Genomic DNA, 16,687 nt, shown 5'->3' on the forward strand with positions numbered 1-16,687 from the left:
GAGACAGTGTGTGTATACTATAACGGAACCATTAACTACTGAAGTAGGATTGCCACCTGTCAAGTTTTGACCCAGACAGCCTGGTTTTCGGAAGGGCTGTCTGGGCCAAAACCTCCTGCCCAGTTTCCCAAACTAGGAAAACCAGGCAGGACTCACTAAGATCGGACAATTGCCGTGTCATAGCCCTGCCCAGTGCTGTCATGGCCCTGATGTCACAGCCTCGCCTCTACCCCGTCCTCGTGATGTCACTGCCCACTAGTGATTTATGGGCCGGCCCTATACCCACGGGTTGGGCGGGTTCAGGGCGACCTCGGCACATCACCTGCAGGTTGCAGGCGGGTTTAGGCTGAGCTTGCCCTCCCCTCCCACGACCTTACACTGCCGGCAGCTCTCTTCTGGCTTCTCTATTTATAGACGCACACCCCTTATGTGACGTCATTGCTGGGCGGTCGGGCATGGGTCTATAAATAGGGGAAGGAAGCTGGTTCAGGTAGGGTTTGGGTTGGAAGTGGGCAGCTTAGGGTAGGGTGCAGGTCAAGAAAATCTCGACCCGCACATTACTACTGCCCACCCCAGGCTACCTGCCCGGCTACAAACGCCAGCAGAGGTGGCAACTATACGCTGAAGGCTGCATCTAACAATTAGCACAGCAAACTGACAGTAAATTATCGTTATCCCTTGGAAAAGTCCAGTCTCAAACTTAGAACTATGCCAACCCCATCATTCCTTTAGCTGCTATTGTTTTTTAACTTATTTCTTTGCAACCCACACTACATTTCCCATAATGCCCCACTCCCTCCCATCTTAGATACCCCTATTCATCTCTCAGTCATTGCAGTGTCCCATCCTTACTACACAAGGGCCCATGGAGGGTCAAATCTGTTCTCTTGGTTTAACCTGCTCTTGTGTGTTAATGAAAGTCTAGAGGATCCTTGTTTTGCTTTGAAACTTTAGAGGTTTCGGATTTTTGATGCTGTTTTTTGTGCCACAATTCAAAAAAGTAGAGGTTTCAGTGCAATGGTTTCGAAAAATTCACAACTTTTCAGTGACTTTTTCCCACACTGTCTTTTCAGTTCAGGCATTCGTGGAAATGAGTTCAAATTCAAATTTTTAAAAATAAAAAAATAATGTTAGAGTTATAGTAATTGTGTCCCTATGTAATGATACAGCAAGCCCATACTGGCAGCGGCCTATAGGCGCTCCTGGGTTTATATGGCCTAGCTGTATAATGGATCTATCTAATGTAGTTACAGTAATATTTTGTATTTCCCCCACTGTGTAACTTTATTTAGTTATTACTTCATTCTCATGTTAATTTTATACAATACCACAGACCTACTGGTGCATTATAAATAAGCTTCCATAAAAACTGAGTGACTCGGGGCATTTGCTAAAGCTCAAATTTATTTGCACAATTTGTAATTTATTTCTGCAAAAATAAAATTTTGTTGAGGGCGAAAAATGCTACATTTTCTCCATTTATTATGCAGCAAAACTGCAACAAATCTGTAAGAAAAAATACGCCATCTAAAAGCTGTCAAGCTCATGTTGAAGTCAATGGTAAATGTCCTTTTTACAACTGCCAGATCTTTCTTTCTTTGTGCTTGTAGAGGTTTTTTTTACTTTTTTCGTGATTTTCTGCGTCTTTTTCATTCGTGCTTCTTTATTTCTTTCAATAAACGACTAAATATTCATGCTTTTTGTGGAAATGAGTATCTTCGTGGTTTCAAAAGACTCTAAAATCACAAAAATCCGACTGTTGATAAATCTGCCCCTAAGAATATAACCTATAAGGATTAATGTGTTTTTGCTGTGTATGTCTGACCGTTTGTTTGCCCTTTAATCACCAGCAAACCCCTCAGGAATTCCATTCTGACAGCTCTTTAAAAACAAGCAGACTTGCACACTGAGCACTTCCCAGGCTCTTCCTGGGGATTTTTGGCACAGTAAGAACACAGGGGTGGGACACTCCCTTCTTCATGAGGACTGATCCATTCTTTCACACAGGGGGGGAATTGTTTAGCAAAACATTTAATTTTCAAGGCAAAAGCATCAAAAGTGTTCTCAGGATCCATTCAGCGGTGTTAGGGTGCAAGTACTTGTATCCCCCCGTTCCTGGCAATGGCAGAGCTGACCCTTACGTTAGAGGGCTGTCCCACAAGGCTAAGCTGGACTTTGTAGCAGGGAGCAGGCTGATAAACAAGCTGAGTATAAATAGGAAGAGGCGCTGGCTGCAGGAGAGAGCAGTCTGCACAGAACCAGGGGCAGTGTAAGCAAATGACTTTCCTTACTGATCACTGTAGCCTCCTCCTGCCTGCACATATATCTTCTCCTTTCTCTCCTTTCTAAACATTCCTTCAAAATCATGGGAAAGTAGAAGCTCTTCCTCCTACGGCTGCTAATTAAATCAGCATTGATTTTATGGAAAGAATGTAAGAGCAGGGGGATATTGATCCACAAGCGCCGTATCTGATATCTCTCAACTGTGTTTTCAGCTGCAGCTCCTCTCCAGTGCAAAGTAATAGCTGCAAGGGTATCACAATGTAGGGTTTAAATATATATATATATATTGCTGGCTGGTAGCCCACTGGATTGGTTAGTTCTGAGTAAGTAGCATATAAATGCTGACATGTTAGATAATCTTCCAGTTATAGAACATCTGCATTATAGCAATTGTTGCACAGACCTGTACTTTGTTACGCTTTATCAAGCTGAATACACGCAGCAGCTTTTGTTTCCCACCATTCCCTCCATGGAGATTTAAAGGCACAGAGGTGTTGTAACGTTGCTTTTTTTCCTTGCTTATTGGTAATTAAATACAAGAGGGTTCATTGATTTCTGAAATCTTTACAAAGTAAACAGCAGCAGCAGTTGATGATGAAACATCAATGACCGTAAGCTCAATCGCTGCCAGCATCATATTCATTTGTATGTGACACGCTACATGTATGAAACATAGATGCCGTATTAGAAAAAAACACAGGTCTGCACATTCACATTGCTTAAGGGGCATAGTTCACCTTTAAATTAACTAGTATGATGTAGATAGTGATATTCTGAGACTGTATGCAATTGGGCTTTATTTTTTTATCGATATTTAGCTTTTTGTTCAGCAGGTTGGTTTTTCAGCACTCTGGTTACTAGGCTCTTATTTTGCTTAGCAACCAGGCAGTGGTTTGAATAAGAGACTGGAATAAGTATAGTAGAGGGACTGAATGGGTAAACCTGCTAGTAATAGGACATTACCGGTCATTGTCACGAACTAGAAGTACTTGCAGCAACTTAGCTGTACAGAGTAGCAACTGGCAACAACACTAGCCATAAAAACACAGCGGGTGAGTATCTGTGTTTAGTTATTTGCCAAGAATGTCCCCAGGATTGTTTGTTGTACCAAGGATGTGGCGCTTTGGTCACCGTGTCCATTTCATTTCTTTATTTGTGTGTTTGTTTAGCTTTTGTTATTGGGGAATTGGGCTGCAATACAAATATATTAGACGGAATAGAAGAGTTATATGTAATTTTATACAAATGCTGGTGTATGCATTCTGGTATATGTATTACTAAGGTCTGTAAAGGTCTTCACTGCATTCAAATTAAAATGCACTCCACAAGCGAGTTCTTCTAATCTCCAGGCCTCCTGTGTAATCAGTTTCACAGTAATGGGATTTATATTGACATTCTTTTGAAAAGTAAATAGATATGCCGATTATCATATACTGCCCAGATAAGGTGTTTCAGTGAAATAGCAGCCTTCATTAGTGACTGGTAGGGATGGCTTTGGGAAATTCTGGCTAGAGAAATATTTCTACCATATGTCGCCAAGCAATGACATTTACAGGCTGCTGAGGGGATTTCAAGGATGAATCTCTGCACTATGGGTAGGCTTCTGTGGCATTTGCTTTTTTCCTGAAACTTATTGTCTCAGTGTTGAGTTTAGCATCTAGAAAGGATCAGGTATAATTCTCTGGGCTGACTTAATAATAGTGTAATATTTATTAGGGGCTAGTGCACTCCACTGTATTATTTTGAGTTATAAAGATAACTATGTTGTTTTTGTTTTGCACCGTAGGCTTCCTCTCACCATGTGGAAGGGCTTTGCTCTTGCCCTGGCTCTTTGCCTTCTCCCTTGGGGAGGGGCAGAGAGCCAGGGCCATCGAAAGCGGTGTAAAGAACCGCCAGAATGGAGCATCGGAGACCAGAATCCAATGATGCAATCTGCTGGGAAAGTGACGGTGGTGGCCCTTCTTCAGGCTAGCTGATCTCTGTGCCTGCTGCAGGCTTCCAGGTATGCGTCTGGGTTCATTTACAACACACTAGAGCCATTTATATTATTACGTGTTTAGAAATATCATGTACATTATATCCTTATAAACAGCTTAGTGACATCAGTTATGAAGTAATTCGTGTCACATAACTCACTGAAACTTGTGTATTATAAAAAATAACATAATCCCTGATGTAAAATATGAGTATATTATGTTGCACTTCCATGACTTGTATAAAAACACTGGGGGTCATTTATCAACACTGGGCAAATTTGCCTATGGGCAGTAACCAATGGCAACCAATCAAATTGTTGCTTTCATTGTTCTAACTGCAGCTGGCTGAAAAAAGCCAATTACTGATTGGTCGCTATGGGTTACTGCCCATGGCCAACTTTGCCCAGTGCTAATAAATGACTGCCAGTGTCTTTGATCTTGTGCCTATATATGATCATGGAACTCTTCGGAGAATTAGAATATCTTTATATTTTACAATAGGATATATTGTTCTCTAGATAATGATGCAAACTGATTTCTACTTCTGACGTCAGAGGTAGCCATTTATCAAAGGTGCCACTTACCGTTGTTTCCAAGCCCTTATGTGATTGAAAGCCTTGCAGACCATTATGGGGTTGTAGTTTGCTTTGATAGACATTAAAGTTAAGGTTTGCAGTGCTAACATGGGAGCACATTATTATCATTACTATGAGGGCCACACATGCAAGAGCTAAGTGGCTGCCCGCTGATATCTGTGGCTTGTCTGTTTTAAGATGGGTAGAAAGGAACAGAAATTTCCAAGCATGCCCGGAACTTGGCCACTATTCATGGTAGTTGATGCCCTCTTATATATAACAAGTGCGCCTGGCTATGAAAGGGGCTCTAGGTGCATGAGTACTCCAGGGCCCTAATAGAAGCATTCTAAATGCTGCCGTCCCTTGCTGAATGCGTAGCTTGGTGTGTGGCACAGAGTCATCTGGTTCGCTAGCAATCCAATACACTAGGCATTCTTGCAGTGCCTGGAAAAACTAACTATGGCTCAGGGCCCCTTTGTGTAAATTTGATTCAGACATCAGTGTTTGGGTTTCAGGTTGGAGGATCTGCGGTTGAAACTGGAGAAGGAGAAATTGGTGGGTATTTCCTACGTTGTGGTTAATCACCAAGGGAGACAATCTCGGGCAAAGTATGATCTGCTGAAGTCTAAGGTCTCCGAGCACATTCCTGTGTATCAGCAAGAGGAATACCAGCCTGATGTCTGGAGCCTACTGAAGGGAGACAAGGATGATTTCTTCGTTTATGACAGGTTAGTGCTGCAGATGAGCAATGCTTTATGTAAAGCATGCCAAATAAATCACACTTCATCATATTGCATTTGCTTTCAGTGTCTCCATCATTTCTTTTAGAATGGGAGATTAATATATAGCCATCTGTTAAAGGGCCACAATGCATTTTGCATATTTTTTTTAAAGTATTAAAGTAACGGTGGTAATAAAAGATGCACGTTCATTCCTCCATTTTTTCCTCCTGCTAAAGGTGCGGACGTTTGGTGCAACATCTCGAACTGCCGTACTCACTCTTACATTTCCCTTACGTTGAAGAAGCCATAAGAATTGCTTATTGTGAAGATAAATGTGGGGAATGTGAACACAAGGTATGTTTATATGTGTTTCTCATATGTTGTCTAAAGTAACGATCTAGTTAGGTTTATGAAATTGTGGTGGGTGCATAGGGCTGCTGTGAAATAGTAGTAATTTGCAGCTGAAGTCAGACTTGGAATAGGCCCAAACAGCCCCCATCAGACCTCTAAATATTGACTGTCTATGACATCTTGCCCCTCTGGCATTTGCCTGGCTGAAATAATGCCTCCTGATCTTCCCCAACTTTTTGGCTTCTGGCTGATTTTGCCCTTACCTTCAGGCATATCAGAGACAGGCCCTCTGAGAATGGACTCTGTGGGACAGTTGTGCCCCTTGTGCTGCATGTAGACCCATCTTGCTGTGCTACAATATAGAAGCCCACTTGCTCCTGCATTCTGAGAGTTGTCACCAGCAGCGCTGCTCCCCACTATAGAATCTGTTGAATAAGCAAGCATTGAATGGTTTGGTTAATATCATTTCTTATAGATACTAGATGCTGATGTTTGCAAGAAACCAGAGGAGCAGCAAGAGCAAGACAAACCAGTTGAAGAGAAGGTGGAGAGACCCAGACATCACAGGAATCACCATAGACACCACCGCCCTAAGCACAGTGGGCACAGACACCGACATCATCACAGTGAAGATGGCCAAGTGGCCGAACTTGATGTCCTTAGGTCTAGCGCTCAAGCTAACAATAGGGCTGGCAGTCAAAATGGGCAGGGTCAAAGTGTTGTGCAAGTTGTACCACAGAGTGAGGTTTTATTTGTGCCACAAAGGGAGGCAGACATTCCAGTATTAGCTCGACAGCCTTGAAAAAAGGCTAAAAGCTGAAAGAAACAGTATTTATGAGACTGGAGAGAGGAGGGAGGCAAGGCATTTAACAGCTGATGCTGACACTGACGACAGCTGTCATTTGAAGTAACAGAAAATGAAGTGGCTTGACACTGACAGGAGGCTTTGCCATCTTCCTGCAGTTGACAAGAGCTGCTGTCGGACAGCCTCCCTGAATCCTGACAGTGACGTCTGTCTGCCGCTGCATGACATTCAGAAAGCACAGGCCTGCCAGAGACAAAGCTAGAGTCAGAGCCCAATGCCCCCTGAGCCTGACCTCAGGAGGCAGAAAACTGACAATGAAAGGAACTCTGACGATTCCTAATGTAAACTGTTAGGAATTTAGAATTCAGTGCCCTGTTTGTGCATTACACATAGTAAGCCCATGCTTTAAGCCCATGTTTCTAATCCTATACACTCCACCAAACAAAGAGAATGTACGAAGTTGGGGTAACCCCATAACAAACAATCAGAATGTAACTTTTATCAGTTTTGATGCAGATGTCTAATCAGAGCTAACTGGTTGACATGGGTTACTGTCATCACTTTTAGCACGACTCCCCTTGTGGCAGAAAATAGCTGTTAATGGGCTGCTAATCCATCAGTGTAATGCACAATCTCCCAACATCATTATTTAACTGTTTAACTGCCCAGGAGTGAAGCAATTGATTGCTGAGCAATGAGTTGCTGAAACCTGGGCATGATATAGTTAAAGCAGGCCTGACCAAGGGAGCCTTTATAACATCCTAGGCTAATGTGAATGCAGCGCACCTCCACACCACCACAGTGCCTCTCCTGTTCATCACTTGATTTGTTGCTTGCGTTAATGATGGCAGAAGCATAAACTACAAAATAGGGGCTTCTGTCTGAGTCTGGCAAACAGAAACTGGTGAATGGCGTGAGAAGATTTTGCTTATGCAAAAGAATAATTTCTATCATTGAGAACACAAGATAGCATTAGAATATTGTAGACTGAATATTATGTTCTTTGGTGACTTAATAAGGGAACTCTTACTGTAACTGCCAGCAACCTCCAGCGTTTTTGGAGGTTACTGGGAGTTGTCAATAGAGTGCCATTGTGAAGCCATCGCATACCAGGACCTGCCAAAGATCGCAGGTGTTTTGCTTTAGTTATTTGCATTTGTAATGAATTTTATTGCTGATATTACTGTCTTATTCTTTGTATGTATGAACTTTTTGTAGTGCTTTTAGAGAAGGGTTTGGAAGTTCTTTGGTGATGGGCTGCATTGTTAGTAAATGCTATAATCAATGACGGTTTCTAGGGAAACAAACTCCTACATAACCTGAATAAACCTATATGGCATTGCTAAGTAGCATTAATGCAGTATGGGAAGCCAAGTGAGAGTGTATTTCTATAAACAATAAAATTCTACACAAACTAGTCATCTGCTTGTCTTTGCATTAATGTGGCTAATCTCATTTCTGTACATTTGTGTGCCAAAAAGCACCATACGCCGTTGGACCTTTGCTTACTGCCTTCTGGATTCAGCATAAGGTGCAAAGTGCAGGCTGCACTGAAAACCCTGGACACTGTATTGAGCAGCAAGTGGCACAAATTTGTTCCCATTAGTACTTAGTTGTTGCATCCAGGGAATTGATAAATAACCCCTATAACGTTAATTCTTCTAAACTAGGGAAAGGCACAGTTGGGCAGATTTGCAAAAAAGAAGTCCCTTAAGATCAGAAGTAACTGTAAATGGTTGTTAATGGGTTTCTTGACAAGAATAAGATTGCAACTTTGCATTCTTACTGGGGGTTTTTAACCAGTTGCCTTTTGACTAGACTAATACAAAGTGATCTTTCAACCTTTTAATAAACATGCCAATAGGTTTTATTTATTATATTTAATGTTTGTAGTCAGAGCCTCTCCCATTTGTTGTGAAATCTCTTTTGCAGATCACTAGCTGAATTTGAGGGCCCATGAGATTGGAAATAGTTTAAATGCCAGGATTAGCTGAATAGCAACTAAAAAATATTATCATTGATAAGCCACACAATTAGAAACTACCTGCCAATTGTTTATTCCAACATGACAGCACCTGCAGACCTGAAAGTGGGCAGTGCTTAGTAGAATTTGGAGGGAGTTGGGGTGAATCAGTAGTATAGTTTGATGAAACTGGGTATGGCTGGGCTAAATCATTGACAGGCCCTAAAATGTTCTGATTGGGAATGCTGGGAGTTATGTCAAAACCAAAATGTACAGCTTAATAAAAGTAACTAGTCATGTAAACCTTTAAACAGACCTATAATATGTATTTTAAGGAAGAAAATGCAGCCTTAATATTGTTAAACAGAGAAGCACATTAGCTTGCTATGTTGTTTTTGACTTTAAACCCGACGTCGCTTCAAGCGAGAATCACTTCCACTGCTGGTTTGTTGCTCCAAGTCCTTGATTTTGCTCCGCAGGGATTCAATTACTTTGTTTTTCTCCTCCTGCAAATGCTGAAGTTTCTATAGAAAACACGAAGCAGTAAGAACATGATCTGACCCGAGCAATCATTTACAAATATTTCAGCTTTTATGCTTGTGATTTTCCAGCAAACTATGCTATTACTACGCAGGTTGACTTTGCTCAGAAGAAAAGTAAGGACACATTTAAGCAGAAATAATTGCATGTTAACATATTAACATATTGAATATATAATACTTGAGGGAAAATGGCTCCCAGGGTAGGTGCCTTTCCCATGCATACCTCTGTTACAAGCAACAAGTAGATGCTGACAGAATATAGAATCATTATTTATTAGTCATTTAACCCAGTGATGTCCAGCTGGAGGCCCGTAGACCAGATGTGGCCCTCTAAAGGACTTTTGTGGCCCCCAGTCTCCATAAACTTCACTGTATGACATCACTAGCTATATCAGAAATAATCATCCTACCACTTGTAATAAGTTGGACAGCACTGATTTCCAAACAGAACATTTCCAGGTACCCCATATGCATCTGTCTAAAGACAGAGGCACTATTTAACAATAAATGATCCCCACTCATCCACATTTTATAGCTAAACTGCAACTAGTAAATTATTAATAATGTTGGAAACATACCGTTCTGTAGATATTCTTCGATAATGTACTAGTATCTGGATGGAAACGGGAATTTTTATCTTCGATTTTTGCCAATTTGGCAGCGAACTAGAAAAAAATAATAGAAGATTACATGTATAATGAATAGGATGTGAGCCATTAATAAAAAACAACAATATACAGTGTTGGTCATCTGCTCAGTAATAAAACACCAGACAAAACTTGGGTTGATAACTGATTTGCTATTTTATCCATAAGGTAATATCAAACCAAAACATTGTACAGAATATTACTCAGAAACGAAATCTGAGGATTAGCTTAATTTGACTAACAATATAACGTAATTATGAATGAGATTTGTACCCATGAAATGAAGGGTATAGACACCACAGAGCAGCTACTGTACATGCCAAGGTTCAGTGCCTGCAGAAAGCTGTATGTTTGCTCTTCCTGATGGATTTGTAAAGTCAAATATTCAGCCCATTCTGCATTCACAGAGAACAGCATAAATATAAGGAGGAACAATAAGACTGAAATGCTGAGTTTTTGCTAGGGATAACATGGATTTTTAGCAAGATGAATCTCACAATTAATAGAATTTTGTGAACCATGCTAAGAGCACATGTACCCTAAAATAATTAGCCAGCTATTGTAAAACTGCACCTCTGTGAGTGCAAAAAAAAAATTCTCAACTGACAATACTTATATTATAAAGGATACCCCGAGAGATTGTCCTAAAAGATGTAAAAATGCCAGAGGAGTTCTTAGACTCGATATTAACAGCTGGGCTCCCAATGATTCCTTGCTTTACAGCATTGTTCATTATTCACATCAGTCCCTTACAATCAAGAACAAAACCCATATTTGAAATACAAGAGAAACCAGAGTGCCGTGAGGAAACCCACACCCCCATGCAGGGAGTGCTCTGGTAAGAATTAATCTCAGCAATTCAAGGTGCCAATTCTAACATCTTCAACACAATTTTCTGCACTTTCTGTTCTCTTAAAAACAGAGATTATTAAGAACTGATCTGTGTTTTGGTGAAGAGCCTAGATCCGGGGACAGACAATGTTAATGCCTATTGTGTTAAACTGAATAAGCTGTAGAGTGGAGAGAGGGCATGAGCTGTAATTAAATCCCTTGATAATATCCCTAAAGGACTGATCAGTCCAGAGAAAGATACAGGATGGCTTTGCAAACCTTCATCCCAATTCCCAGTCTGCCTTTTGCCATCTACTTTTATGTGTTTTTCCACTTCCTAATTTCTTTATGACTATCTGCCTGTTACCAGATTCACTCTTACCCCTACATGTAATAAAAGGCACTAAGTTTGCCCAGGAGCAGTAACCCATAGCAACCAATAAGATTTTTGCTTTTAAACAGGTGACTAGTAAATGCTCCCTGCCGATTGGTTGCTATGGGTTACTGCTCCTGGGAAAACTTAGTGCCTTTAAAAGACATAACCCCATTTATCTTTCTTATGAGTGAGTCTTTTCTGACTGTACTTCTTCTGCTATTTACTTTAGTGCATATTAGTTCATCTTTAGGCTAACAATGTACCCTTCTATGGAATCTAGAACAGTATTTCATGAGAAAATTCTGGAATGCTGAAAACCTCCCATAGGTTATAATTATTATGCCAATAAATTCATAAATGTATGTATGGATAATGTTTAACAAAAATGATCCATTATTCTCTCAGACAATTGGAACCATGGTTTAAATATAACAGCACAAATGGTACCTCCCTCTCTGATTAAGTTTGCTCTTTCAATGTGTGATTATAAATGTAAAACAAACATTATTACTTTTGCTATGGGATTATTAAAGACTTTCTAGTGTGTTTTTGTTGTAATTTTATGCCCCCATGTCCTGTTCCTCCTATTCCTTCTGAATTTTCAGGGTTAGCCGCTCCTCCCCCTTATCCCAACTAATTTTTGTAAAGCTGCTATTTCTATGTAGTCCTATTTTTACTACCTGTGTAGAAACTGATAAAACCCCAATAAAAATACTGCAAAGAAAAAATAATTTTTTTTGCATTATTTGTTGCATTAAGGTAACATATCAAAAGAATGGCGCATATTGCATTTTGTAAGCATGTGGAGGTTGCCACTTATTTTAAAGGAGAACTAAAGCCTAATGTTGTACATTATGTTTTGTGCTTCTGTACCAGCCCAAGGCCCCACAGCCCTTTAGCAGGGAAGGTCTGTGCCCCCAAAGATGCCCCAGTAGCCCCCCATCTTCTTTTCTGCTGATTCCCTGCCCATGCTCTGTGCTGCTGTCACTTACCTGAGCTTAGGGACCCACTCACTATATACTGTATATATAGAATATAAATGTCACAGTATAACCTGAGCTTAGGGACCCACTCACTATATACTGTATATATACAATATAAATGTCACAGTATAACCTGAGCTTAGGGATCCACTCACTATATACTGTATATATAGAATATAAATGTCACAGTATAACCTGAGCTTAGGGGCCCACTCACTATATACTGTATATATACAATATAAATGTCACAGTATAACCTGAGCTTAGGGACCCACTCACTATATACTGTATATATACAATATAAATGTCACAGTATAACCTGAGCTTAGGGACCCACTCACTATATACTGTATATATACAATATAAATGTCACAGTATAACCCGAGCTTAGGGACCCACTCACTATATACTGTATATATACAATATAAATGTCACAGTATAACCTGAGCTTAGGGGCCCACTCACTATATACTGTATATATACAATATAAATGTCACAGTATAACCCGAGCTTAGGGACCCACTCACTATATACTGTATATATACAATATAAATGTCACAGTATAACCCGAGCTTAGGGACCCACTCACTATATACTGTATATATACAATATAAATGTCACAGTATAACCTGAGCTTAGGGACCCACTCACTATATACTGTATATATACAATATAAATGTCACAGTATAACCTGAGCTTAGGGGCCCACTCACTATATACTGTAAATATACAATATAAATGTCACAGTATAACCTGAGCTTAGGGGCCCACTCACTATATACTGTAAATATACAATATAAATGTCACAGTATAACCCGAGCTTAGGGCCCCACTCACTATATACTGTAAATATACAATATAAATGTCACAGTATAACCCGAGCTTAGGGACCCACTCACTATATACTGTATATATACAATATAAATGTCACAGTATAACCTGAGCTTAGGGCCCCACTCACTATATACTGTATATATACAATATAAATGTCACAGTATAACCTGAGCTTAGGGACCCACTCACTATATACTATATATATACAATATAAATGTCACAGTATGACCTGAGCTTAGGGACCCACTCACTATATACTGTATATATACAATATAGATGTCACAGTATAACCTGAGCTTAGGGCCCCACTCACATTATACTGTATATATAGAATATAAATGGCACAATATACTGTATATATAGAATATAAATGGCACAGTATGAGGTTGATTAGTAATTAATACAGATAATTTCTTCTTGGCAGATCTGAAACTAATGCATCTAGCACCATCATTTAATAATCAGCCCAGTATGACAGGCCAACCTCATTTTTTGATTGATAACGTAGCTTCTCAACGGCTGACCAGAGCACACTGAGCATGTGTAGGGTCACTGACACTCCTAACAAAATCCAAGATGGGAGCTCCTGTGATAACTGTAAAGACTTGGATCATTACTACTATAGAGGTGCTGAAACTTTAGGCTAGTGCAGTAAGTTCAATATATAAAATATGGTATTTTTAGCCATATTCATTTTTAGTTCTTCTTTAAGTTAAGTACAAAATAGCAAACATAATAAATATCACAGGAGCAAACTGGTATAAAATGTATTTAGCAGTCCTAATAACTACATATATTTTTTTGTATGAATACTATGTAGTTTCATGCAGCCAGTTCTAACTCTGAAGCCAGAATACACCTGGGATCCAGATGGAAGCAATCATGGTTTGTGCTTGCATACGATGACTGAAACATTGCTATACGCTACACATACATCAGTAGATATCTGCTACACGTAGCAATAACATACAGCTGTTTCTGCAAATATGTTCCTCCTGGTCGACCATCCATCACTGGAAATGTACAGTTTAATACTGGAACAGTCTGTCTCTGCACCGTAGAACATCCCTTATACACGCAAATCTTATTTGTGGGAATACACTTAGCAAATACTTTACTTTTTATTTATATCACCACTTTATTTTTATGAATATTTATTGGAAGAAAAAGCTTCTCTTTTGATACAGAAGTACAGTAATTTATTTTAAAGGCCATAGGGCACATTTACTATCCACAGGCAAAGAACACCACATTAAACACCACCCACAACACACTTGTCCATCTTGCATCTTCCCCTATACTACTTCCCCTTCATTTTTGTTTCATCATTTATTCCAGAAAGTATTAAGAGTATTTATTACAGAAAGATCCTTGTCATTCTGAATTGAGAAAGCCAGCGGGATAACTGGTAAAACATCTTCAATAAAGACACAGCAAGTCCAGTTAATTTGACTTATTACTACAGATATACCATGACCTGGCTGAATGAGAATCTTTACAGACATTCATTATTATGTCTTTAAGTATATCTGTAAACATGCAGCGGTCATTTACCCAGGGGCGCTGCTGCCATGAGGTGAATTAAGAAGCTCACATCAGACAGCAGCACCCCGAAAATTACCAGGGATGGCAAAAAGCCACTCATGGTAACTTAAAGAGCCGAATATCTTACTGCACTATTAATGTGGCCTCCCCTCAGCCTACGAAAAACTAAATGTGTGGGGGAAAGGGATTTTGAGTGAATAGCCATGTATGTCTTGCACAATAGTTACATAGTTACATAGGGTTGAAAAAAGAGTCCATCAAGTTCAACCCATCCAAGTAAACCCAGCACACACAACTTATACTTACCAATCTATACACTCACATACATAAACCCTATATACCAACACTAATACTAACTGTAGGTATTAGTATCACAATAGCCTTGGATACTATGCTTGTTCAAGAACTCATCCAGGCCAATCTTATAGGCATTAACAGAATCTGCCAACAACTCTCTCCAGCTCATTAATATCCTTCTTAAGGACTGGAGCCCAAAACTGCCCCCCATACTCAAGGTGAGGCCTTACCAGGGACCTATAAAGGGGCAAAATTGTGTTTTCATCCCTTGAGTCAATGCCCTTTTTTATACAAGACAGCACTTTATTTGCTTTAGTAGCCACTGAATGACACTGCTTGGAATGCAGCGGTTTTTCGCAGAATTCTGGCGTCATTGCAGACACAAATGGGCACCTACTGCAAATACATCCGATTTACCATAATGAAAACAACTGTGCATGTGCTTCACTGCAAATTGAGCCCATTGTGCAGTTACAGGACCATCAAACACAAGACTGGAGATAATTGCTTAAGATTACTTGCACAATAAAGACATCTTGGCCAGTTTGAACTCCACTACAACCAGCATTTCATGCCTAAAGGGGGTCATACATGTAGCAATTTCGATCTTTCCCTTCCTCCACTGACGTTCAGGACCGAATCATCAAATATAGAGGCAAAAACAATAAGAATTCTACCTCCACCTGGCGATTCAGACCTGAACGTAAATTTTGCTTGGGGCCTCCAATGGTGCCCGATCGAAATCTTTTAACCTGGCCGATTGACCGATTTTCGCAGCCTTTTGCGATATCGGTTGCCTCTTTGAGCCGCTATACACACACCGAATGTCGTATGAAGATATTATCGGTGCATGTATGGCCAGCTTCAGCTTGAAACAGACTCTACTGTATGAAATAACATAAATGTGATATATGGTTTACATTATTTCTTGCTCTGCATATTGCTACATCAGCTGATTTAGCTAACTCTGTTTACTGACCATTCCACTTAATCGATTCTCCCTGTGGTAAATTTCTGTATTGTAATTACCAATTACTGTGTGTTACAAAATATGTTAATAGTGTTTTTTCCCAGGAACAGTTATTTACAGAATGCACAAATCCATTATGCCTGGAAATATGTATTTAAGGCCGAAACAAGAATGTATTTTCTGTGCTATTTTTTGTTACTTTAGTCCAATCCACGTACTGTGAATTTTCAAGTTTATTGTAAATTAATAAGATTTCCTCTGTATGCAAGCAAATACCCTTGGCCCATTTCATAACTCACAGTTAATGTCATACAAATATTATTTTACTATTTTATATGCACCAATGCCATATATATATACACACACAGTATAATCTACCATATACCGTAATTTGGGTGGTATGCATTACATGGGGCAAAGATTTTTATTTTATCCAGGTACAACATAATTTAAGAACAGTTACATAGTTACATAGGGTTGAAAACATAATTTAAGAATGGATTATTAATAACATCTACCTCTGCTTTGTGCTTCTATACGTCCACCTCTTATCCTGCTGCCTGAGTATCAAAGCATTACTGTAGTTAGGAGGTAGCCATATTCTTATAAGATAACAAGCATCTGATCATCTACACCAGACTTTCCAACTGGAGGCCTAGGGCTGGATGTAGCCCTCCAGGGCATTTTTATGGCCCTTATGTCTGCCCAGAGATTATAATTATATATAATTTGGCCCTTGGAACACATTTTCAATCAGGTTATGAACCCATAAGATGAAAAAGCTGGACAGCACCAATCTAGATTGTACCAGGGAAATAATTGCTTTCATATTACAAGGTTATATACCAGAGAAGCCTGAGATTTAAAGATGTATTTGAAAAATGTAGCTCCTGAGCATATTGTTACTGTTATTTGTCCTCTCTGTGCATATTGTTCCCAAAACATTTCAAGGTCTTTTCTATTAAAATGACACATGAAACAAAGATT

General features: G+C 39.6%; 2 protein-coding genes across 4 annotated transcripts in view; one reads left to right on the top strand and one right to left on the bottom strand.

Annotated features, from left to right (window-relative positions):
- The first annotated feature begins 2,125 nt into the window (after positions 1 to 2,125).
- Positions 2,126 to 8,129, top strand: selenop1 (selenoprotein P1). Its single transcript, NM_001199884.1, has 5 exons — positions 2,126 to 2,269; positions 4,070 to 4,285; positions 5,350 to 5,562; positions 5,793 to 5,910; positions 6,383 to 8,129. Exons 2-5 carry the CDS (start codon positions 4,083 to 4,085, stop codon positions 7,055 to 7,057), a joined length of 1,209 nt encoding a protein of 402 aa, NP_001186813.1. The 5' UTR covers positions 2,126 to 2,269; positions 4,070 to 4,082; the 3' UTR covers positions 7,058 to 8,129.
- ccdc152 (coiled-coil domain containing 152) overlaps positions 7,890 to 16,687 on the bottom strand; it is a 37,269-nt gene continuing 28,471 nt past the window's right edge. For all 3 annotated transcript variants that reach the window (XM_031894342.1, XM_031894338.1, XM_031894336.1), the window contains 2 exons: positions 9,796 to 9,882; positions 7,890 to 9,199 (listed from right to left, as the gene is read on the bottom strand). In XM_031894342.1, the coding sequence (XP_031750202.1) occupies positions 9,077 to 9,199; positions 9,796 to 9,882 (210 nt within the window). In that variant the 3' untranslated portion in view covers positions 7,890 to 9,076. The remainder of the gene's footprint in view (positions 9,200 to 9,795; positions 9,883 to 16,687) is intronic.

Source organism: Xenopus tropicalis, chromosome 1 (genome assembly GCF_000004195.4).
Source record: "Xenopus tropicalis strain Nigerian chromosome 1, UCB_Xtro_10.0, whole genome shotgun sequence".
Taxonomy (NCBI): Eukaryota; Metazoa; Chordata; class Amphibia; order Anura; family Pipidae; genus Xenopus; species Xenopus tropicalis.